Below are 25,718 nucleotides of genomic sequence, written 5' to 3'. Positions count from 1 at the left end.
AGAAGAATCTTCCATGTTCCAAGGCATAGGAATAACTTCAGTTTGTGCCCGTTCCTCAGTCTTCTTTTAAAGTATGCATTTGATGCCAGGTTTACTGTTTGCTTCTGCTGTTTTTAGTTGCTCTCTACTAGTGTGCACACTTCTGCTTCTTGTGGTTGAACAAAAGAGCATGTATTTCATTTAATTGTGAAATTATAATACAAAGTATTCCAAGATGTAGGCAAGACTCTACCGAGCTAGATAGTTACTGTTGACAGTCTGGTGAATCAGCAGAAACCACAAATTATTTTTTTTCTGATGAAGTTGAAACATTCAGATCTTGACTTCTGTAGCTTATGGCCGTTGAATGCTTTTAATTAAAATTTAAAATAAGAAAATTGTTGCTACCTTGAATAGATTTTTCAACATGTACCTGTAGAGCTTTTCTTATCCATGATACCTGCACAGCAGTAGCAATAAGTAAAAAGATAATTTAAATAACACTCTTAAGAAATTTCTGTGAAACTCATAGTTCTTGGTCATTGCTTAGGAGAAATTTTAATTTTATTGTCTGTAGAAATGTACAGAAACATATAGAGAGGACTGGTCATTCTTTCTGGAGTTTATTAGACACAGCGTGATTCTGACTTATTGGTTCCTATGAAATTGCGCTTTATTAAAGTCACCAGGTTATTCTTGTACTAGCAATGGCTCTGATTAAGGACTGTATTAGGGTCATATCCTAGAATAACAGCACTTCGAAATCCCTGGCTGCATTTGAAAGAACTGTGATTAAAGTTCTGGCTGTTTTCCTGCAATTGCTAATGTCTGCTGAGGGTTGAGTTACCCTCCTTTTTATTGGTGCTTGAGTTCTTTTACAGCCCCATGCGATTTCGTGCCAATATCAGGGACAGTCTCTGGGGGGAAGCAGTTTTGCATTAAAATGCAAGAAGTAAAAGCTGTAGCAAAATTAACACAGGAGTCTAGAATTTCCAGTGTGACTTAATAGCCATGGCGTTGGTTGTTTTCGAAAGTCTAATTTATCTTAGATTGAATTTCAGGCAAAACAAAGCAAGGAAGATAAGGAGGTGGGGAAACCCATCTAAAAGAGATTATGGATGAACAGGTTGAAAAATGCTGCCTGACAGGTCATACTCTGAGCAGTCTGACAATTTCTGCTGGCACAGGGAGTTGTTTTGTGCATTTTGTGCGCTGGCGTGGACAATCCATTTTGGTTCCCTTGAGGAAAACCCTTGTTGTTAGTAGGGATCATTCTGCATATTGCTGAAAAATGAATTAAGTCCCACTACTGTATGCGCGGGTGAGAAGTAAGGACATTCTTTTGTTGTTATAAATTTATAGAGGTATCACTGTTGAATAGCCAAGTAGGATTTATTTTGCCCTGGTTTACATGCCAGGTTTGTAACATTTTCAAGACTTGTCAAAAAATAGGCAAATTTATCTTCATTAGAACTGATGCGTTCATTAATATGTGGAAAACAAATCTATGACAGCTTTCCTGGGCAACATGACGGTTACTGTAGTCCCAGCTGTGTACATTTTCTGAATCCTGTTTCCTTCCTCTGTGCACATGTAAAAAATCAAGTATTTCTGTGTGTACTTTTTCTAGAATACTGTACAACATTTTACACTGTTTATTTCATTATTTCCTATATCAGACCCATAAGAGGGGCTGTAGCAAAGCTGCCCCATCTCAGAAGTGTGTGAGGGGAGATGCAGTCTTGTCAAACATCATGCGAGCCTGTGGCCTCGCCAGATGTATCTTGCTGTAACTACGGATTCCGATGTCTGAAATGGCTGTGAACTTCTGAGTATTGAAAAGGACGATGAAGTGAGGGAAGTTTTAAGAGTTAAACAGTTTGTAAGAATATAAAACAATCAATGATAGTCTATCAAGACTATCTTTGTCTTGCTTCACTTGCTTTCTCTGTTAGCTTGCTGGGTTTTTTTCTTCTGACATTAAAACTGAATAGGAAACATGTCAAGAATATAAAAAATTCAGGTAGGAGCCATTTGCAGCTACAGGAGATAAGATAAAGAAAGAAAGCTTTGAGAGCAGAATAGCTGAAAAGTGAATGCAGTGTGTGAGTAACCACAGTTCATTAGCTCTAGCATGTTCTCTGGCTTTGGATAAGGGTTTATGCTACAGCCATGCTCTGGAGGGGCTTGTATCTGTACACAGTAGTTTTAGGGAAACCAACAAAACAGTAAATATGCAAGCTGACAAATACATTAATCAAAGTGCTTGCTGCTGAGTTGCGTGGCCTGGGGGGGGGCGGGGGGAAGAGAAAGAAAAGTATGCATTTTAAACAATTTCTGTAGCTGAAAGGAGACTACATATGTGGCTGACACACTGATCAAATGATAAAGTAGAGTCAAATTGAACCTCAACCTTTTGTACAGCCTGTGAAAGTGAAGGCACGCTGCAGTTTTTCAAGGCAGATGGAGTGTGAGCAACTAATAAATCAGGTTTTGAAACATTAAAGAGCAACTTATTTAAATGCATATGGTGTTGGATCTCAGACAAGACAGTATAGGAGCGCATAAAAGGATTGGGCATGGGAACATCAGCAGAACAATATGTCTGCGCACCAGCTTTGTGACTGCTTCCAAATCGGCTTCTTGTGCTGAAGTCCTGCTACGTAGTAAATGAAGGGTAATGACGGTTGGTCAAAAGCAAGCAGGAGAAGCTGTTCTAGGCAGAAATTCCAGGCAGTGAACAGAATAGGTGGTGCAGTCAGTTTTGTAATTTGGAGCCATATTCTATGTTAAATGGAAAGCTAAAGTCAAAGCATGACTTTAAGAACAGTGAATAAAACCTTTGTTCCTTCTTGTATACAGCATTTCTTGAAACAGCTTTAGCTGGGGGGAAGGTTGGAGTCCCTGTCTCAGTTCTCCTTTTGGGAAACTGAAAAACAGAAACCCGATCGAGCTCGGAGAGTTTGCATTAGACCCATGACTTGAATCCAGATCTCCAGTTGAGCACTAATAAAAACGTTCTATATGAAGTCTGGGTTGCATGATTTACATCAGCTGCCTGTTAGTTTCTGGAATGATTTTTAAGGTTTTGATAGCGATGTGTATTCTCATGGTTGGGAGCTCTATACCTGTACAGAACAAAATGCCACGCTGCTGTCATCATGGTGCTTGTGCTCCCTTTGAGTAGAGAAGCAATTTATGGTAGTAGTGCCTCTCCTGCTTTTGGAAGTCATTTTTCCTTCAGCGTGGTTTGAAGCAGAGTGTGCTCTACAAATACAGAATGCATGTTACAGCTCTCACCCCTTCTTTTCCAGTTTTATACCTGGAAGGGATTTGTGATTGTCCAGTCATCAGACTTCAGCTGGGATTTTTAGATCATTGTGCTGACTGACATGGTCCCAACCCCAAACCAGACAGGAGGTGGTGCATATTTTGGAAGCTCTGGACTCCTGCGTCTGTCCTCGTCCCCTGGCACAACAGCCCTGTTGCTCTACGAGGCAAACTGAGAACCAACAAGGAGCCCTGCCTTAATTTCTGCAAAACATTTGTGTTTTTCCAGTGAAAGCTTTTGAGGTTGGAAAGCTGCTCTGCAACTCATGTTAGGGGGCATCACCCCAAACACTGCTTCTGGGAGAACTGCTGAGAGTTTTTTCACTTAAGGAAATATTACAGAAATGGAATGTGGTGTGTTTTATAACCTTAAAGGTCAGCTTCCTTCATCTTTTTTTCCCCTCACTTCACATCTTTATTGCCTTAATTCCTACCGCACCTCTCTGTCAAAGAAGAAAAGGATTTACAAACTGACTGGGCAGGTCTAAGCGTATAGTCTACATGGATTTAGGGTGTACCTGTACTTGGCTATGTACAATGTGGCTAAGTGCCAGTGACAAGAGATGGACAGACTGGAAGCTCGGAAGAGTCTACTGCCCTTTGAGACAGTTAATCGTCTCAGAGCTCCCTTCCGACCACTGCAGAGCCCTCGCCCCAAGGACTGACAGCCAGTATTTTACAAGTAGTTAGCCACCTAATTCCCATTGATTTTTGGGTCTCTTGTCATCATCTCTCTGATCTCTGTTGATTTTGGTAGAAGGTAGCATGTCTGTGTGTTTTTAAACGTCAGTTCCTTACTCCTGCTGATCTGGTCTATACATTTACAGTTGCTGTAATTAAAAAGTGTGTGTGATTAAGAGAAGCAAACAAGAAATTCAATCTTTCCTCCATCAGAAACCTTTGCTAAATTGATTCTCCCCTCAAGCAAGGAGGTAAACAAGTATTGGCCTGAGCTTATCCTTGTCTATCTTGATAAGGCATGGATTATTATTTATGTATTTATTTTTTGTGTGGTGCATCTCGCCTTCCCATTGCAAGAGAGGGAATAGGAGCCCCACGTGCTGCATCATAGGACAGATATGTCACTGCCAGAAACAGCAGCCATGTAGTGCGCTCTCTATGGCAATTTGTGGGTGAAGAGGACAGACAGAACATCATTGTTACATAGGAGTAGACAGAGTAATCTGTCTAAAATGATTAGATGCCACTAGAACATGAGATTGCTCTTGTCTAGTCTGTGGAGTCCTAAAGTGGGTGTTTGAAGGGCTTTTCAGAAAAATTTTGTATCAGTCACTTATAAATAACCTTTGCTTTACTGTGTTGCTTGGAGCACTGAGTTTCAGTTCCAGTTGCACTGGCAGACCCATAGCAGCTCAGAAACAGAAGATTATTAACCCAGAGTTGACCTGCACCAGTGGGAAAGTGCAGTGTTTCGAGGTTGTCTGCCAAACAGTATATACTAATAAAAGTGTAAGTCATCTAAGATGGTGTTTGTTCAAAAGGAAGGGTCTATGGAAGTTTAATGATTATTTTCTGGGGAGCTGGATTCTTTTGTGGAACATGGGGCTGGGCACTTTTGGGGTTTCTGTTCTATTTATTCACTTGGATAAACCTACTCAGCTTCAGGGAAGACCTACCTAGGTTCTGTCATCCTGCTTATAGGGCTGCATGTCTAAGGCAGAGGTGCTTGAAGTGCTCACAAAAGCTAAATTTAGGTGCAGGATGCTGAATTCCCTAAGGGCTTTGTTCCCCAGTGGAGACCAGTCTGGGGAGTGGACCAGGTCCTTTTGCATCCCTTCCATCTTCCCTGCTGAGGTCTGATGATGTAGGAAAGCAAGTGCTGGGAGAGTTGGTTGCTGAGCCCTTAATTCAAGCATGCACTGCACCATGTGGGCTCTACTAAAGCAGGTGTCTCAAAGCAGTTTGAAAAATGGGCTGAATGCAGTTAAGTTTGATGATTCAAGATATGCAGAAGAATTTGAGAGAAGACTATTTTGTCTGTTTCCTTACAAAAAGAACTTAAATATGCACACCAGTATGTTGAGTCATTGCTGTGAATCAGTGTATTAAAACCAGGACTTGATGCTTATGTTGTGGCTTTGTGTAAGGGGGTGCAGTTGTAAGACAATAGTGTCCTAATGTACAGAAATATGAAAAAGCAGAAGACTTCCATTATAAAACTCCATAGTTATTGTTCTGTAATACCACAGATCAATCACTTCTTTCTGTTGAGCTCTGTTTTATAATAACCTGCTTTGTTCTTTTGGGGCAGCATTTGCTTTCTTCCCTTTCATGCTAAATGACAGTTTGTATTTCCATCCCTTGAAGATGGTGTACAGGTAATAACTGTGTTGTTGATCTTCACAAAATCAAGACCTTCTGGTAAGGACCATAATGTCTAAACTGGTTCCTTTTCTACTGCAAGTTTGCTCTGATGCTCAGAGGGGAGGAGGTGGCACTGACATGCAAGCTGTCTTGGTTGCCTGATTGTTGTGGCTTCAAAGCCTGTTTCTTTATTCTTTTTATGGTTGCATAGATCAACGTGAAGTGGCTCACTAGGAAAGGTGCTTTGATCACAGAGAGGTGCCTGGAACCCATTTAGCTGAAAGGTTTGCAGTCAAGGATTGATTAATGAAGTTGTCCTGTGCTAACACCGAGGAGGACGGGAGGGGGACAGAGCAGAGGTTTGCCTTCAGTCCTCATGGTTTTCAGGTGCTTGCTGTTTCTGTTGAGAACAAATTAATATTTCCTGGATGTTTTGGAAAGGGCTTTACTTATTAGCCAACTATCTCAGTGCCTGAAAATTTCTCGTCTGATAGGATTTGTATTTGCGCTAAGGGTGAAATGCATTAAGACAGATAATAGCTCCAAAACAATTGGGTGATGCGTTATGGTGCTCTGCAGTGACAGTGTAAGTAATCTCACCTTTTAAAAGTACTGTTATTGGACACCAAGAGTGCTTTCCTTACATTGTTGTTAAAAAAAAAATAACTATGATTTTAAAACATGCAGGGAGCTTCTTACAGAGAGGAGCTACTTCCTCTCTGATGTCTTCACGTCCTTCAAGGAACAGGTCAAGGGAGCGAGTAGTGTGAGATTCCTCATCAGACATGTTGCAGAGTAGTAACTTCCATATAAACCTTGGACCCTTATGGAGAAAATTGTTTCAATTAACACACCACCACCACCCCTTGCCAAACAACCTAAACAAACCCTCAATAGTCTAGGAAAAGGAAATATAATCACTGTTACTGACTCTTTTTTTTTTTTGTGGATTTGTTTGTGGTTTGGTTTTTGTTGTTTTTTTAAATGAGAAGTTATCTTGAGAGATGAGGAAGCCTCAGGATGTGTCTCAATGTGATCTTTTTTTACAAAGTAGAATCAAGCTTTTCCTGCAGACATAGTACAGTCCTTGGTTATAGAAGGTAACCAGCATCACATTAATTTATAAAATTATGGAACAGGAAAATCCCTGCATTGTGTTCCAGGGTTTAAATGAGGAGCCATGATTTGTGTGATGCCATGTATGTAACTCAAGGTTTGCCTTCAGTACTGTCAGTACAAAAAACAGGTATAGGAACGCTGTGAAGTTTATTTGCAAAGTTACCAGGAGACACTTCCCTGAAGGATGTTAATCCTTAGCATTTTTATCATGTGCTTTGGTATGTTTAGATTAAATTAGCAAAGTCCAGGTATACCACAGACTGTGGTGAGCGATTGAACTTGAATTACTTCGTGGCAGAAGAAACTCATGTTTTCCTGAGGAGATCCCTTCTGGAAAAGAATTCTTGCCATCATTCTTCTGAGACCTGCTCTTTGTGTAGATAACAGGACATGAGCAGTAAACCTGAGATATCCACAATGAATATTTAAATTTTTAAAACACTAGGCAGAATGGAAAACTTGCAGCACTCAGTGTTTGTACAGACTTTAAATGAGTACAGAGATTCTAGCTTTCTTGGTAATCTAATGCTTTTTCATATTGAAGTATGACATTTTAGGCTCCATTTCAGAAACATTCAGCTGCGTTACTAATGGACCCGTCTCTGACTCCCACTTGCAGCGATATTCAGGTGGGCACACTTCATTGCTAGCACAGCGTGAGGATATCATTAACTGTATGACAAATTTCACTTCACCTCAAAAGTTTTTCTGCTTTTTTTTTCTTTTCATAATTTATTACTAGACAGATTAAATCAGCATGCTGGTGCTCTTAAGAAGGAGCTGCTACAAGAGTAGTACTTTCAGACAGCTGTGAAAGTTTGTGGATTTTTTTCTCCTTTTCATAGCTATTAGGTTTTTGCTTTACTGCAGTGTGGCATTGCTGAAGCAATGATGTATACTTGGTCCAGATGGTTATTGGAGTGATGTTGTACATCAGTGAGCATGGATGGTTAGTCCCATAGTCAGTGCTTATAGTGAGCTGTCATGGCAATAAAGTTGAGCACTTCCATACAGTTGAAAATCTTCAGTGCTCGCTGGGAATTAGGCTTTACAGCTCCTTTTCCCTAATGAGGCGGGTAGTTTTTTTCTCTTATCTGCTGATGTGTATGTGGCATGCATTTGGGACAGCCCAGCAGTACAGTATTTGCATGCTTAGCTCTTGTTTGAGAGACTACACAAACTGCCCCTCCGGTAATCATCTTCATAAGGAAAAAACCAAACAAAACAAAACAACAAACTCAGGCATCTTTTCCACTCTTCCTTCATTTGCTACTGGTTTCCTGTGGAGCTGCCTGGTATGGGTTTCTTTGGATGACTGATCATTCACCTCCCTGCAAGAGGTGCTCCTCGGCGGAATCAATAAGAATGAAGGAGTGTTCATGGTGTATTTTTATGGAGACATCTGGTGGCTCTCCAGCACAGAGCATTCTCTGGAGTGGAAGTATCATGTTGGCTGGCCAATGTAAATATACGTTTCTGACCTTGATGTAGTCAGGGGGAGTCCCCACGAAAGATTTACACCGGAATATACAGGCAAAGTTGTTACAAGCTTTCTCTTGCTCCAGATTGGACTTTTCCCCAGCGGCTATCATAAAACTGCTGTGTTGTAAATTTTGGTAAATGGCAGCATTTCCTTGTCTGCTTTGTGGCCATGCAGGAACAGAGCTGTGCTGCTGGCAGGCTGTGGCAACATAGTTTGGCGTCTGTAGAGGTACGATGGCAGCGTCGGGAGTGGTAAAGGTAAGAGGTGTAGTGCAGGCTGCTGGCATTGGCAAGATCCGTTGCAGTGCTGGATTGTTGGTATGTATGAGGCATCAGCAGAAATAAGATTTACATTTCAGTGTATTTTTCAAGGTAAAATATTTAAATACAAACAAAATTACTTTTCCTCATAGCTTACATCTACATGCAGAGCATTCATTATTATTAATCGAAAGCTAAGAGTGGAGAAGATGTAAAAGCATATTTTTCTCTCACTGCCGATATTCTGTTCTCAAATCTTGTATAATATGGCCAAGCAGATAAGACAGATTGTTTTATTCCTTGCTATGGAGTTCATCCCAGTCAATAATATTGATTAGTGCAGGGTGACTTGATGTAACAAGAATAACACCCCTTTCATAATTTGAGCCTGCGTTTCCTAGTTCATGCCTCAGTAGCTCATGCTTAGATGAATTCTTCAATAAGTCGTTTAAGATACAGACCCTGCTGGAAATTGCAGGGTCTGTCATTAATAGAGGAAATGAATAATTTTATTTCCCTAGATGTTGTGCCTCGTTTTTCCACAATTAAGCTGTCCCATTGTGCAAGGTAAATTTTTAAAATACAAAATGAAATTCCTGAACTTTTTTTTCTAATAAAAAGCTACCTTTGTAAATACAATCAATAAAGTTTTATAAACTCTGTAGCTGCTTCTTTGTGCTTCATGAGTCCTTTTGTTAGTGTAGAATTTGTCAAGAACCTTCATGTTCTAACGGTGCATTTGAGGAGCTGACTCAGCTTGGGGAAACTGTGACTGCAGATATTGAGTGTTTGCATGGATTTCCCACTTCACAGGGAACTTAATACTGTCCCTTTTACTGGGGCACTGAAACAGCATCTTTGAATCTACACGTGATGTGAATTCTTGCACAAAACACTCCTGACGTGGAGGGACCGTTGAGGGTATGGAAGAACTGGTGTTCGTGACCTGCTTGATCCTTGGACATTGCTGTGAGGTTGCTAACAGGAGGGTCAATTAAATCAAGTCATCAAACAGCTTTTTTTTTTTTGCAGGTTGGTTGTCGGTAATGGTCTAAAGCAGAGGTCCTCAAACTACGGCCCGCGGGCCGGATACACCCCCCCAGGGTCCTCAGTCCAGCCCCCGGTATTTACAGACCCCCCCCGCCGGGGGTTGGGGGGGGAAACCAAGCAGCCGCAGATGGCTGCCTGCCACTGCATCCGCGCGCCGGCCCCCTGGTTAAAAAGTTTGAGGACCCCTGGTCTAAAGCATATAAACCTCACTCTGAAAAGGAGATTGGAGTCACTTACTCATCAGTTGTGTTCCTCCTCTTACACTTTCCCATGTGGAGATGTTCTTCTTCTCCTTTCAAGGCAGACAGATGCCAGGGTCAAAAAAATTCAATATTCTGCTATTGGTGTTTTGATTTCAAGTACTTTGTCATTTTCCTGCCTGTAAAGCTATCATAATAATGTGATTAGGTTCTGTATTTATTATGATTCAATCATTAAGGAGAGTTCAGATGCAAAATGAAAAGGACTTGATAATATCTGGGATATATAGACTTTGCCCAAGTTCATATTTGGGGTTGTTTGAGGGTTTTAGCCCAAAACCACAGCTGAGAGTGTTACTTGGGAGATGACAGCAGGGAGGTGATGATCTGTGCTTAGTGACAAAGGAGTGTGACCAAAACATGAGGGACTATCTGCTGAACTGCTGCTAGTTTCAGAATGAGATTTTTTTTTGTTTTTTTCTGATGCTGTCATTTGCTTATGTGTAGGCATCAGACCTGTTCTCCTAAAAATGCTTTCTTCTGGAAGGGTAACAAGTGGACTTTGTTGCTATCAGGAAATGCAAGGGTTTCAGGAAACTGAGAATTGCCTTCCCCACTCTTTCCTTTCTCAATATTATAATATGAAGTATTTTGGTGTTAGGAGCTGCCTATGAAAGTAACTTTGGCTTGGATGTAATGGTTTGCAGGTGGGTGTTTTCATGCCACTTGGAAGTCCTGCAGTCTGGACCTGAGGTGTATAAATAATGCTGTCTGAGATAGTCTTCTATGACCAAGAACCATGCCAAACTCAAGTTTGTTTTTCTGGAGAATCCCGTTTGTATGCAACTGAAACTTGGGCAACAGAGGCTTCTGCTAGTGAATGACAAAACTTGGTGAAAGACACAGACTCCTGAGAGACCCAGTAACATTAAATGTAATAAATAAGTTAGTGTCATATCACTGGCAATAAAAACCAAGCTGCCTTCCAAGGGATTGAATGGTAGCATCATCAGTCAGAGGTGCAGAAGCCTTGTACAGAGCAATATGAAGCAGCAAAATTCAGTGAAGTGCTGCTCTTAAAACCCTTTCCAAGCATTGTGCACTTCAAAATACATCTTAGCCACATGGACAAGGCTTTAGGTGTTTTATTACAAAAGCACAAGGGCCTTCATCTTGTGAGAAAAGATGGCTCGAGTGTGTGCTTGTGTGCTGTGCGTTTAGTTTTGAGCTGTTCCAATAGCTGCTAAAGTCACTGAAACTTCAGGCTGTAGGTCCCCATCTGCCAATGACACTTTGAAGAGCCATGAGACTCAAGCCTCTTAAGGGTGTCTGGGCATCTTTCATCTGTGTGATGGGTTTCATGTTAGCACCTCCAGTCCAGTACATTGGACTTCAGCCCAGCTGATGAATTCATGTGATGTGGCTGGGAAACTCTTCTGCAGCTGAAACTCACTCCTGGGCTGTAGGACACCTGCACTTACCAGTCTTTCTGCAATACTGTCACCAACTATGGAAAAAGGAGCCTAAAGCAACGTATAAATACTATCTCTATTGTTCCTTTTGCATTAGGAGTACTTCCTCTGAGCAGAAAGAGGATAGAAATAGCATATCTTTGTGTTAATTACTGATCTTCCACCAGGAATGAAGCGTTTACAGACAGACCTAAATGTTTAATTATCACTTACTATGTAAAAATCAAGGGGTGTTCAGATCTGTTAGACAACTTGCTTCATGTTCTTTTCCAGGAGGACCAGATGATAACTTAATTGAAGGTGGTGGATCCAAGTTTGTCTGCAAACCGGGAGCCAGGAACATTACCATCATCTTTCATCCCCTACTCAGGTAAGTAAGAATTTCTACATAGTTCTACAGGTGCGAATAATTAGAACAAGTAGAATTAACCTTCTTTCTTCATGGCATATTGCCACTTCAGAGATAACATCCCACAGCAATGGGCTTGCTGTAAAGTTGTTGATGTGCACACATGTAAGAAGTAATCACTAGTTGAGCTTGTTGCCGACGCTCCTTAATCTTTTTCAAAATTAACTGGCATACCAAGGGGGATTGCTTGCCTGGGTGACCCTGTTTCATTGAACAGTGTAATTTATTATTGACCCAAGCTGCGAAAAGTTTAGTTGCAATCTGTCACAAATTGTTTATTGCTGACTGTCCATTATGCTTATTAAAAAGTCAGAAGGATACTTTATGAACTGCAAGGTAAGTTCATTCTTTGATAAAACAAGTGTGGTCTATGGACTGCAAATTAAATGCCTGGTCTGAAGTGCCTTGCCAATTACAAAAATCTTCACAGCTCATCAAGGACTGCTGGAACTTTAAAACAGAGCAAGTCTATAATAAGCCTCTTCTCACCAAGTCACGCACCTCTGATACTTTAATTTTGCTCCTTTTGCTTTGCAGTCTTAACAGTTGATCTTCTTAGTTCTGCTGGAATTAAGTAATATGATGTTTTTCTCAGTTCATGTCAATCTTCCACCTCTGTGTTTTCCTTCAGGGTTTTTCTTTATCATCAGACATGTCCTTTCCTATTCAGTGCTAGCACCTTTAGAGGGCATTTTCCTCTTCGACTTTCTATTACTCACTATCATGAGTCACTTAGGCCGTAGGGTATGTATCTCGAACGCTAAAAACAACCAATAAAAAATAATAATAAAAAGTAATTGGAATCTGATTCCCAGGGGAAGGAATATCTTGACTGATGTCTTGGTAGCTGAGAACTGGGGTCATTTGTGACTTAAAAATGCAGAAGGAAAGTACGTGAATTCCTCCAAATTTGAAATTCTGGTGTCATTACATCAGATATTGGAATAATCTTGAGAACAGCACCTGTTGTGAGGACATAGGAAAATTTGTTAGTGTTTAAGGTCTTTGCTTGGAAAAAGGGTTGCGTACATTGTACACTCTTCATTTATTGCTAGATGCCCGTAATGAAATGGATAATTTCCTAAGCATAATTTGTTTCAATCTGTCTCTTTTAAGCAAAAGAAATGTGCTAATAAATAAATTTGCTACAGCATTATTTATAGTTTTCAGCCATTTTATCATAAGAAAAGATGGGCAATGGTTAAGATGTATTATGACCACTATGATATGGACTTCAGTCTCTTAATCTTTAATGAATTTACAGGCTTCTTTTAAGCACGGAGCGGGTGGGGGTGGGTGGGATATGATGCTCTTATTTTTATTGATGAGATACTTCACATTGATTTAGAAACTGGTGAAAATACTTCTTCCATTCTATTTGCCTTCCTGCTTAATTTTTCCCCCTTTTTTTGCCATCCGAGTCAAACTTGAGTGCTCTGCTTTAAATAGCACTTCTCACAAACACTTCACTTTCATTACCAGCTTGCAAGATAGGCAGTAGAAGTAATTTGCCTCATAAAAAATAATTGCATCAAGATTAAGGTATCCGCGTACAATATATTTTTCATGCCAACCATCTGTAACATCTTAACTTCCTTGCATTGAGTAGTTCATCAATAGCTGCATGAAGAGAAGGAAAATGCTCCATGACCCATCTTACCCTTTTCTCACTACAGAATGGGATGAGTTTGGGTGTAGGTGAAGACTGCAGAAACTCTTTAGATGTGATTTTACCTACTTTAATGATCAACAGAGTAAATGCATGAGTCCTTGCGATCTTAGGTTTAACTCATGATGCTCAGCTTTGGCATTTGCATGATGCGTGGGATGCGGTGTGTGTATCTGGGTTGACCATAGGACTGGATTTCTTTTGCTGATAATAATTCCCTTCAGGGAATTATCTTCCTGATGGGAGTCAATAGCAATGACCTGTCCTACCAGAAAACTGGTTTACCCATTGACTCCTGTTAAAATTGGCAATATGATGCTGGCTGTGGTTGTATAAATGCTGAATGTGGTGGATTTGCTGAAATACTGATGTTTGCAATAATTTCTAGCAAATCATCTTATGTGTGCATTCCTTGTTGGTTAGATCTTTGTCATTCCTTTCTAGATGTTATTGCATTAGGTGTTAAGCTCTGGGAGGAGGTAATTGCTCCAGAGGTGTGAAGTTTTCACTTGCTTTATTTTCCATTTGTCGTGGAGATTCTTTATGGCTTGCCTTAATCATCTTTCATTGATGTTGCTTTTGCAGACTTAAAATGACTCTGTTTTGAATTCAGAATGATCAATATGTTATTTAGAAGTGTGGTGGTGTGTGTTTTTTTCCTTATTTCTATCAAGTTCACATAAATATGTTGACAGAGAAGGTTTAGCACTGTATGGGCTAGCTGATTTTATTAGGAAGCTGAGTGCTTCTAGAAGTATTAAGCTAACCGGATCACTGAGAAACCAAGATGCTGGCACAATGGTTTAAAGCCTGAGCATCGCATTAAGTGGTGACTTTGAAATGTAATTCAGCCCAGTAATATTAGATGGAGAGTTGGTTATAACCAGAGCATTCATATTCATCAGTCTGGATTTCTCTCTCATACTACCGATATGAAAAGTGTCGTTGTCGATCACATCAGGGAGTTGCACAATCACAACGTTAAGTTTACTGGCTATAACAGCCTTTTTTTTGATCCTTTTTCATTTACAAACTGAGGTTGAGCTTGGCTCCAGATCCTTTTGAAGAACTTGAAGAACATCAAGTCAGCAGGCTTTCAGGGGGCTGTAAATTAATCCCCATATCTCCAAAAGTTTATTTAGAGGAACTCTTAACTTAAAACTGTGGAGAGCGTAAGGGCAGATACATACAAATGGTTTTCAAAGTCTTCCCTCGAATTCATTTAGAGCAGCGAGCCAGAGTTGGGAAGTGAGTTATGTCGTTTGGGATATAGGTCCCTAATTTCCACTAGTACAACTGAGACACACCAAGCCCCAGATTAATTACCAGGACTTAATGACACCACCACACACGTAATAAATGAATAGTCAATTTTTGGAAGACAAGTGGGTATTCTAGTGGAGATGATTCCCGGGAATAGATTTTACTAACTACATATGAAAACTAATTGCACTCACAAACTGAAGAGGAATACACATCTGATTTTCCTTAATTACATATTGCGGGAGGTGTCAAAGTATAAAAGTTACCAAAAGAGTCCAGTTGCTTCCTTCATCCTTCACCGCTAACAGGCGTCTGCTTGGATTGTGAAAGCGCTGGTGTTACTGGTCTGTGGACTAACGTCTCCCGTTGGAGGAAGGAAACATGCGGGACCAATACTGAAGCCTTTACGTTGTGGAATATCGAACAGCCTGAGTGATGTCTGTTGTAACATTTGTTTGGTGGGGATTTTTTTTATATGTTTATTTGTTTCAGCTGGCATTTGAAAGGCACTTGGCTCTTCAGGGTAATAATCATTTTACATATGCTTTATAGAGTATGTTTATTACCAGACAATTGAAGAACAGATGTCTGCAGTCTTGAGGCTTCAGGGGGAGGGACAGGAGGGACCAGAGATGGAGGGGATGATGGCGTTTGGAATCATGAAAGCACCACTGATGCTAACTCAGTTGAACATTATTTGGATATTGGGTATTAAGGCCTCAAGGATATCCATTTATTAATATCAGCCACACTTCATTAATATCAACCAGTATTAAAAGGGTTGTAGGATGGAAGAGAAAGCAAAGTGTTCATTGATTCGGAAGAAGCAGTTGCTTCTAAGGAAGGTCGTGTCCTTACTGAGAAGTGGACTAGAGGCTGAATTGACTTGGCACCCTTTACCTCTCTACCAAAGAGGCAGTGTCTGTCTTGGGGGGGTTACCCCTTTACCAGATGGGAAGAACTGCAACATGTCAGTGATATTCTAATCACTGCCTTGGATTTCAAAGTGAAAACCAAAGTGCTGATGTATTAGATACCAAGAAAAAGTAAGGAAAGAAGGAAAGACAAAATTAATGATTTGACTCTGCTGATGTTCTTTGGGATGCAAAGACTGAGGTTTAATGCTTCAGTGTGTGCATGGTCCAAGACACTGCGGAGTTTGCTAGTTTTTGGTATTTTGGACTGATCAGAGTGGGGGGAAAAGAGCAGGTAATAATTTGACATTTTAATTTAACAATTAAATAATTATGTTAATTTACACTGTTCTCCATAATTTAAAGAGGTAGGCTTTTTACTTGATAGCATTTTTGGAATTTCCTGTTTCTTTCAGTTAATGCTAATAAAAGAGTGATTGCTCTTTTAATAAATAAAACAAATGCTTTAGGGAATAATCAACGAGGATGGTAATTTACTTTGCTGCCTGTTGCAAGTTCCTCACCAACTGGTGGCAATCTGCTCCAAACTGCTGAAGGTCAGGTTTCAGACTCCACTTGTAACCTGTCTACGGGCGGGAGGTGCACACTGTACAGAATACGTACATACACGCAGGTACATACGTATTAGCAGTGATGTTTTAACTTTCCATGCTTTGGGAATAATCGTGTCAAGCTTCTGTTTAAGTCATGATATGCCAAGATAAAAGGTACTGTATGTAGGATTTAAATCCTCTGTTTATTTTGAAAAAGTTGGGAGGGGACAGCAAAGTTGTCATTGGTTCCTATGGGGCATCTAAATCCTTTGGTGTTTGTATCAATGGCTGCTGCAGCTGAGCAATGTTCATAACTACGTAACTGTAATTGATACAAAACTATGTATGTAACTGAGAACCCATATGTACCTCGCTGATAATCCTTTTGTTAGTATATTTGTATTACTATAATAATAAACAATTTGATTTTTAAATATGCTGTAATATCTTGTAGTTCTCTGCTATAAAATTAATATTTGATAATATGGGGAATGTGTTATTTTGGAAGTAAAAGGAGTATGAAAATTAGATTAGTTTGTTAGTGACATTTAGTATGTTTATATTATGTTAAATGATAGAAGGTATGTTAAGAAAAATAGGTGGTGTTTGATCAGTCTAAGCGCTATATGTTCTTACTGCAGTAGGTTGAAAATGTGAAATAATCCTGGGCACAGATAGTGCTAAAGTGTGAGAGGTGATGTCTTTAGCTTTTCGAAATCAAACTTCAAATACTTGATTTCAGAGAAGTTGAGAAAACTGGTGGAAGCTGGGGTAGGGGACTTAGTATTGACTGCTTAAAGTTTGTATTTCAGGTTGAATGATGTTCAGAGGATAAGAGATTAAGTGTAAAAAAAAAAAGTCTGAGATGCTGTGATGTGCACAGGGGAACATTATTTGCAAACTTTTAGTCAGTGACCCCTTAAAAATATAACTATCCAGATTTCATGAATGCTGGGGTTGTGTGTGTGTGTTAAGTCTTAAATTCAGACATATCCTGTATCTTCGGGGGGAGGGGGGGGGGGGCAGGCGGGAATATCACTTAGTTAATCTAAATCTCACTTCTGCAAGAGAGGCAGTATCTTCCCTTCCCCTCCCCCCTGTGGAGGCAGGGAGATGGTGCCTCTGTGCAGGCTCTGCGGTGCAGTGGGGTAAGACAAATCGGGTAGAAATGGGGAGATCTTGACTCCTGCTTCTCACTACGGTACCAGCAGTCACCACGATGCTTGATAGTCCCATCTTTATTTTGGAATTGTTAATACTCATCCTTGAGTGTGACAGATGCTTGATGCAACTTTTCATACACTTGCTGTTTACTTCAATTGACCTGAATCAAAACCTTAAGGGAGCAATTTGACACCCACCTACTGATTTTTTTTTTTCTCCCTCTGGTTTAATGAGTGTTTAGAAGACATTTAGTTGACGAGTCCGTTGCTGTTGACATTTAGTACTTTATATCTGTCAACAGTGGGAATGAATGTTTCTTGCAGGCAAAACCTAACTCTTTTCTTTGACAGGCTCTCATAAAGTTGGTGTCACTGAATTACAAAGACACATTTCAGAAAAGCTTGTTGTTCTGACACTGCTAAGAAAAGGTTTAGTTCTGACTGAGGCCATCGCAGAAGCAGGGCACATGCACGGGAAAGGGCTGGGGAACAACTTCACATTTTGTGATTTTGTTCCATTCCCCCCCACCCCCTGCTTTATGAGAACTGACAGTCTTACTTTGTGTGTCTGATTAAAGATGACAGTTTATAAAAACCTTAAGGTAAGGCTGTTCATTTTCGACGACAGAAAATAAAGCAATCCCCCCACACACACACAAACAAAAACTCTTGCACTCAAAAAAATCCTTACACTCAAAAAAATCCTCTTTATATGTGATACATTGATTTTATATTGTCTGTCAGAGAACGTGCTTCAGCGTATCAGTCAAGTTTTGAGTTTTCAAACATGCTTCATCCATACGGAAAATCAACATCTTGTCAGAAATCTCACACGTCTGCAGCTCCTCCTTTCCTTCAGATGAAACACAACCTGAAGGAGCATAGAGATTTTGACATTTGCAAGAACTTAGGCTGAATAGCTGAAAACAGTGTTAATTCAATTCCATGATACTGAGTTACTTCTAACCTGTATTATGTCCATCAGGACAACAAAGTAGTTTTGGCTCATTTCTTAATGGAAGCACTGCTGAATTTTAGTTCTAGCATTTAACTCTTGTTCTCATGGAACAGGATTAAGGTTGCCTGTATTGCTGAATACTTGTTTTTATTATACTGTACGTAGAGATTTATGGTGCCATGAGTTTTCAATGACTGACTTGGGTCTCGTGATGCAATATTCACAAGGAATGAGTTGTGTCTTAGAAAGGTTCAGTTGGAAGGGACCTACAATGATCATTTAGTCCAGCTGCCTGAACACTTCAGGGCTGACCAAAGGTTAAAGCACGTTAAGGGCATTGTCCAAATGCCTCTTAAACACTGGCAGCTTTGGGGCATCGACCACCTCTTTAGGAAGCCCGTTCCTGTGTCTGACCTCTCGGTAAAGATATGCTTCCTTGTGTCCTGCCTAAACCACCCCAGTGCAGCTTTGAATCATTCCCACACATCCTATTACTTGGTACCAGGGAGAAGAGCTCAGCACCTCCCTCTCTGCTTCCCCTCCTTGGGAAGCTGTAGGGAGCAATTAGGTAGGTTGCCCTTCAGCTTTCTTTTCTCCCAAACAAAACAAACCCAGAGTCCCTAGCTGCCCCCTCATAAGGCATTACTTCCAGCCTCTCCACTGGCTTTGTTGCATTTGTCTGGATGCATTCAATATTTGAAGATCCTTCTTAAACTGTGAGGCCCAGAACTGCACACAGTATTCAGGGTGAGGCCACACCAGCACTGAATACAGCAGGAATGACAGCAAGTTTTTAGATAAACTGGCAAACCTTGTGTAGATCTCATCTGGTTCTTTCCCAAAGAGATAGTGAGTGTGCCTTCTGGACATGGGTTAAGAAGTTTTTGCAAAAAGTGCTGCTTTCATACTGTGCAAAAAATAATCATGGGTTTTCCTGGGATTAAAGGAGTTGGTGTTGGACTGGGAGAGGGTTATTTTTGTTTTTTTTGGGCTTGCTGTAGTGTTACACAGAATTTTAATGTGGATGAAATCCAGCATATCTTGTATATAGACCTGCGAAGTAGTTCTTAATCTAACAGGTGTTTTACTGTATCTGATCAAAACAGAACAGTTATTAGTAAGTATGCTTAAGTGAAATTACAATAAAATTACAAAAATCTGGATATATAGACCAGGTTATAAAGTTATTACTAATTCAGTGTAATATTTTAATTAAAATTAAATTCTGTTCTGCCAGTGGTGGTAATTGGTAAGTGATAGTCATGTCTTTATCTCAACCCACAAACTTTTCCATATTATTTTATATCCTTCCATCTGTTGAAGAGGGGGCATGAGAGAGCAGCTAGCCAAGGTCAACCCACCACAAGAAGCTACTCTGATCTTCCTGGGGTCTTAAAGATGCCAGCAAATCTTTGTAGCGGTCCTAAGAAGGAAGAGGATAAATTTGAGGATATTAGTTTTAGTGTAGCAAATAGTCTGGGGAATTCTTCTTATATTTCTTAAATCACATCACTAAACCAAATAATTTTATGTCTGAGTGTTCCCTTGCCCAACAGGCAGCTAGCCAAGGCCTCTGAAAGTCAGCTCCACTAGGAAGTTTTCCAGGCCTAAACACTTAACAAAAAAACCCCACAACCAAATAACCCAACAAATCTGATTTCCTCAAGAGAATGTAATATACCTTGAATTATTTAGCTGTCTTGTAGCTCTGTTTCCATGTAAAACTGTGTAAGTTAGCTGACATTTAGCTAATTCCACATTATTATGATGTGTGCTCTGTTAAAATATCTTCTGTAAGTACTCATATGATGACCGCAAATTTATTTGGCAGAATTAAAAAAAACCAAACACACCAAATCTGGGAAAAAGACTTAATTTTCCCATTAATCCATACCTCTCCAACACAAACCTACAGGCAGCCACCCTGACTGACTGATTTCACAGCCTGTGCCTCTTCACCCAGGCAGATGAATTGGTTCAGATTGTTGTAGCAGGGACCTGCAAGGTGAGACAGGGCTAGGAAAATGCAGAGCTTGCTTGTTAGCAGGATAGGTGCAAGAAGTTGATTAGAGACAGTGAGCAACCTTCCTTTGTTACCAGAAGGTCATCTTTCCAGATTGCAACTGAGGCTGAAGGAAAGGAGCTGGCGAGGTAGAGACATGGACCAAAAATCACACTTTTATGATTTTTTTTAATTTGTGTTATTACTTATATGCTAATCTGTTATACAGACCATTCTGCAAATGTCTTTAGGTGTCACGTTCATGAAATGAGAGATTAAATATGATTGAAATGGGTCTTACATGCATTTAAGTTTATAGATTTTCTTTTTTCTTTTTCCTGTTTCCCTTTTTTTTCCCTCCGCACCAGAAGCATGAGTATTGTTGTATTCAAAAACTTGTTGGTCGTAAAGGGATTTAGCAAAGCTGGAAAGGAAGAATGGGTCAGTTTATTTAATTTAACCATTTTAAGTATGAAATGGCTTAATCTTAGAATGCTTGAAGGAGCCTGAGTTACACACTGAGATCTGTGTTTGATGCTTTGGCTTATCAGATGCTATAAATCTTTTCAATCACAAGGTGAGATTTTGCCATGCAGGAGCTGGTATCTTTCTAGCAGCTCAGTAAGCATTGGGGAATGAACTTCCACAGCAGCTAAAACTTGCTTTAATAGCACCAGCTTTCATTTCAGGTATATCAAGTACTACTCTGACACTGCAAAAAAGACCCCTGGAAAACACCAGGAAAACTCACAAGGCAAAAGTAGAAAAGCATCTTTCATTTTCATTGTGGAAGAAAAGGGAAAAAAAACTTGACAAATTCGAAGTTTGTAATCTGTCTACGAAAACTGTTCATAAAATACATTAGTGCAGGCTTTCCCTGAATACAATAGGGGAAATCCAAGGATGAAAACCTAGGGTGGCTTAGGTCCAAGTTACAGTATTATTACCCTGAAAAACTTTGCAGAGTGCATGAGGTTACTTTCACAAAGCTTTATGAATTTTTGGTTGAAATACAGGAGAGCTCTTTCTCGATGAGAACAAAAAAGGGAATGCCTGTATTTTGTATTTGCTGTTAAAAGCAAAGATCTATAACCCAGAACAGACGGCAGTGTGATTTGGACCCCATTTCCACCATAGAGCAATCAGAGGGACACGCTTGTGAAAGAAAAGGGTTTTAAATTTTTATTGTTACTAGTTATTTCCATGAATGTCATCATGTTGTTTAGCTAAAGGTTCTCTGGAAAAAGCCTTCGGCAGTTCCCTTGGTGTTGGGCCACTCATGTCTGGAGCTCTCTGCTTTCTGTTTTAGCTAGATTATTCTTGCTGGGTTTTTACAAAGCTATCTAAAACCTTATGTACAATTTAAAATTCTGTAATTTGAGGAGTCTATAACTGTTATTCCAGAGCACAAAGGTGAATTTCAGTCTCCTCCAGCGGGTACTAAAAGTAAAAAAAAGGAGATTTTTGATCTATTTAATTTTTATTTATGCTTTTAGAGAGTTAAATCTGTAATGTTTATTTCAACTTATTACCCTCTTTTCAATTTACTGAGCAGAGCTGAAAACTATGATTTTAGAGTTACATCACCAGAAGCTGTGCTTTTCTGTTCCGCTCAATTCTGTCATGGATATCACAGTGTGGGACCCTCACTTATTCCTGTTTCGTAGAGCACGTTCTTTGGTCCAGCCCCATCAGATGTGGCTGCACAACCACTTGCAGGGTTTTCATGCTGCCCCAAAGGTGGATGGCAAAAGGAAGGTCTTTGTAGCACCATAGGAGATGCCTTGCAAGGAATTCAGCTCATGGAAGAGCACGTTTTTCAGACGCAAGATCATAGACAAGATAACTTTTTGGTAGAATATTCCTGAGGAGTTTGGTTTTAAATTCTGCTATTTTTTAGAGATCTGCAGAATAGCCATAAATAAATTTTGCAGGAAAGAAGGTGTTTGTTATTTTGGGTCCCAAGTGTCTTGAATACTGGATAGGTTAATAGTAATTGCACATTGTGTAATAGCACCACTAAACATTTCTGTAGCTCTTTTCATCTGATAGCTTCCAAGCTTTTCAGAGACATCAATTCATTAACACCTTAGCATGAAATTGCTCTGCACATGGAAATCCTGGTTATGTGACTGCCAGGGATGAAGCTGTTGTGGATGAAGCATTGAGTTCAACGATCATAAATTCTGTGCAGGTTTGGAATAGGCAGAACAGAAATGAAAATCATAAATTCCCACTGTTACTGATCAAGGTTCAGATTTTCCATTTTATTGTAACTTTGTCTCTCTGGGTTTTATTTTTACAAACGGATTCGCTCTGGGCGATGCAGCATGTCTGTGACTGATTAGGTTTGAGAGTCCTGCAACCTGATGGCAGTCTCTGCCGCCTGCTCATACCTGGGTGCTTCGTTCAACTTTTGCTTGGGTGATTTAGTTACCTCTGAGGACTACGTGTAGCACAAGGTGGTATGGATGCTTTATGCAAGCTTCAAGCAACTTTCTTCTAATCATTGCATTCCTTAAAGTCAGATTCTTCTGCTGGCTTTGAAAATGGGAGTTGGCTTTGAAAATCTGGAGATCATGTGTGAAATCTAGATTAAATGCTGGGAGCCTCTTGGCGCAAGGCTGGTGACCCCACTCCTGCGTGGTAGCGGCAAGGCCAAGTAGAATTGGTCTCAAACCACATGTCGATGCCATTTAATCACTTCTGCCTCTGCTTCCTTCTCTGTAAATTGGCAGTAACTCTTGTTCCACATGTCAGTTCAGTGGTTTGTCATCTCTAGATGAATAGTACTGTCAGCCAACTGACTGCGGCAGTTCTGTGGTGTGGGATTTTATAGACAGTTAAGTGCTTCTGCATTCAGGGACAGGGCAGGAAAAGGAGACTACAAGGCCATGTTTATCAAGGTGAACTCCAGTGGATCACAGCTTGTCTTAACTGTTATGAATGTTTGAGTATATGGACACGTGTGAAAAGTTTTGTTCCGGGAGAAAATCCAGACAGTGACATGTTACCTGGAATTTAAGTTTTGCAATGGACCTTTAGGTGCAGTCGCTGCTTCAGTCCTTGTGATTTCAGGAACCCAGTTGGACCAGTTAAGCCCATTGCCTTAGTTCTGTCTGTACTGTCAGATCAGTTGGTTTCTGTGGTGGTTTGTTTTTGGGTTTTTTTTGGGGGGTGTGTGTTTGGGGTTTTTTTTCCTTTTTTTCTCTTTCTTTTTTCTCTGTGTAATACTAAAACAAATATTAGAAAATAGAAGAAGCTAACAGCATATCTCTTTTTTTTTTTCAGTCTTTATTGTAACTTAAGAACCAATCCTTGTAATAATACTTAAAACTAATGGAGTGGTGGTACCTGGGATGCTAAATGATGTGATAATGCCTCTGAACACAAAAGCATTTCTTTTATTTAGGTTTTATTTTGGTGGCCCTGGCTGATTCATCGTAGGATAAAAAGCCCACAGAGAGGGCAGTGTGGTAGTATACTGTGTATACTGTAAAATGTAATGATGATCAGGTTCTGACTAAAGCCCTTAGGGGCTTTAATAATTTTTGGTGACTTTTTCAGTAAAGTCATTACATTAACTCAGTGATAACAGTAGGAGTGAGTGTTTTCAAAGTAAAAAAGAAACAAAGTTTACGCTCTGTAAGGTTAAATAACGTGGCTAAATAATTGCAGATTCCACAAAATTTTTCTATTCCTTAGTTTTGGGATACCCGAGCTGATTTTAGTCCTGAGTTAGGTAGTTAGTTCAGTGGGAATGAGACATTAATTGTTCTGTATACAAAGAAAAATTGGAGACCTTCTAGAAATAACACTAAATACAAGAAGAAGGGAGAAATACTGGAAGATGTTGAACATGATTATTTTCTAATAGGTCTCTAGTGCTCTCACAAGAAAATGACCATTCTGCTGCTTTTGGAGGAGGATGAGTGAGAGCCATGGTCTGGTGGATGGCCAGACGGTGGGAGATGGCAGCACAGAGACTCAAAACTGCTGCACAGAGTAGGAAAAAATTAAATTCTCTGAAGTTTTATAGTACTACAGGGAGGAAATAAAACCATTCTCTTTTGCCTATATCTTTACAAAAGGTGAAGACAAGTTTTCACTTTAGAATCATTCTTCATTTTATTTTACAGGGCTGTGCAGTTTATCACTGCAATCCATTCCTTATTCTGAAAGTCATCCCTCTTGATACATACCGTATAATTGATTTTAATGAAAATGGGCCTTGCAGTTCACACTGAAAATCAGACTGGGCCTGCAACACATGTAAATCATTAATCTCAACTGAAAGCAAATTCTTGTTAAAAAATAGTAAAAACTAATTAATTGCAAAGAATCTTTAGATTGCTAGTTGCTCTGTTTTCTTAACATTGGTGGTTCACTCTCTCTCTCTCCTTTGCCTGACTCCTAAATTAGTGTTTTATCTCCTACCCAGTCAGCATTATTCCTAGTCTTTCATGACACTTTCAGTATTTGGGAGTGTTTTCTGCTTCCCATTCATTTGGGCCAGTTGTCCTCCTGTGTCAGGGGTCCTTAAACTACGGCCTGCAGGGCGGATACGGCCCCCCAGGGTCCTCAGTCCGGCCCCCGGTATTTACAGACCCCCTCGCCGGGGGTTGGGGGGGGAAACCAAGCAGCCGCAGATGGCTGCCTGCCACTGCATCCGCCCGCCGGCCCCCTGGTTAAACAGTTTGAGGACCCCTGGTCTATGTAAAAGGTCTACAGAGATGATGAGGGGACTGGGGCATCTCCCTGATGAGGAGAGGCTGAGGGAGCTGGGCCCGTTTTGCCCGCAGAGGAGAAGACTGAGAGGGCACCTTATGGGTGTCTACAACCATCTCAAGGGCGAGTGTCAGGAGGACGGGGCCAGGCCCTTGTCAGGGGTGCCCAGCGACAGGGCACGGGGCAGCGGGCACAAGCTGCAGCACAGGGAGCCCCACCTGAACATGAGGGAGAACTTCTTTACCGTGAGGGTGCCAGAGCAGGGGCACAGGCTGCCCAGAGAGGCTGTGGGGTCTCCTGCTCTGGGGACATTCAGAACCCCCTGGACGTGACTGTGTGCAGCCCGCTCTGGGAGAGCTGCTTCAGCAGGGGCTGGGCTGGGGGGGCTCCAGGGGTCCCTCCTGACCCCCACCATTCTGTGATTCTATAAGAGGTGCCAAACTGATAAAAATGTTCATCCAGCCTCCACTCAGCTGCCTTTTTCCCCAAAGTCCCCACTGCTGCCATGTGTCTGGTCACACGAGAGGTACATCCATTCCAGCCATGTGAAATGCACGTTTCCTTTGTCGGATGGGAGGATATCTGCTGTGTGCATTCCTCAAGAGCCTCCTAAAGAAAATGTTTGGCACCTCTTCCATACTGAAAAACAAACAGAAGTTGTCAAGAGCATAGAACTATTGTTTAAGTAAGCAGAATGGGTACTTATTATAGGTTTTAGGTACGCCCAGGCCAATAGTTAAGTAGGTTTTTTTCTAGTTCGTTTGATGAAAGGTAGTAATGGGTTTAATTGCTGGTTGTCTTTTGTAATGTAGTATATGCAGTATTAGAGTTATTCTGGTA

The 25,718-nt window shown here is 40.5% G+C and overlaps 1 protein-coding gene across 2 annotated transcripts in view; it reads left to right on the top strand.

The window, feature by feature from the left end:
* Nucleotides 1-25,718, top strand: part of EXOC4 (exocyst complex component 4) — a 413,600-nt gene that overhangs the window by 177,292 nt on the left and 210,590 nt on the right. The window contains exons 10-11 of one of the 2 annotated variants that reach the window (XM_040594464.1): nt 11,492-11,588; nt 14,868-16,448. In XM_040594464.1, the coding sequence (XP_040450398.1) occupies nt 11,492-11,588; nt 14,868-14,886 (116 nt within the window). In that variant the 3' untranslated portion in view covers nt 14,887-16,448. Of the gene's footprint in view, nt 1-11,491; nt 11,589-14,867; nt 16,449-25,718 lie in introns of those variants that run through there. The other variant, XM_040594462.1, reaches the window with a different exon arrangement.

The sequence above is a fragment of the Falco naumanni genome, chromosome 5 (genome assembly GCF_017639655.2).
Source record: "Falco naumanni isolate bFalNau1 chromosome 5, bFalNau1.pat, whole genome shotgun sequence".
Classification (NCBI taxonomy): domain Eukaryota; kingdom Metazoa; phylum Chordata; class Aves; order Falconiformes; family Falconidae; genus Falco; species Falco naumanni.
This window is presented reverse-complemented; position numbering and strand designations above follow the sequence as displayed.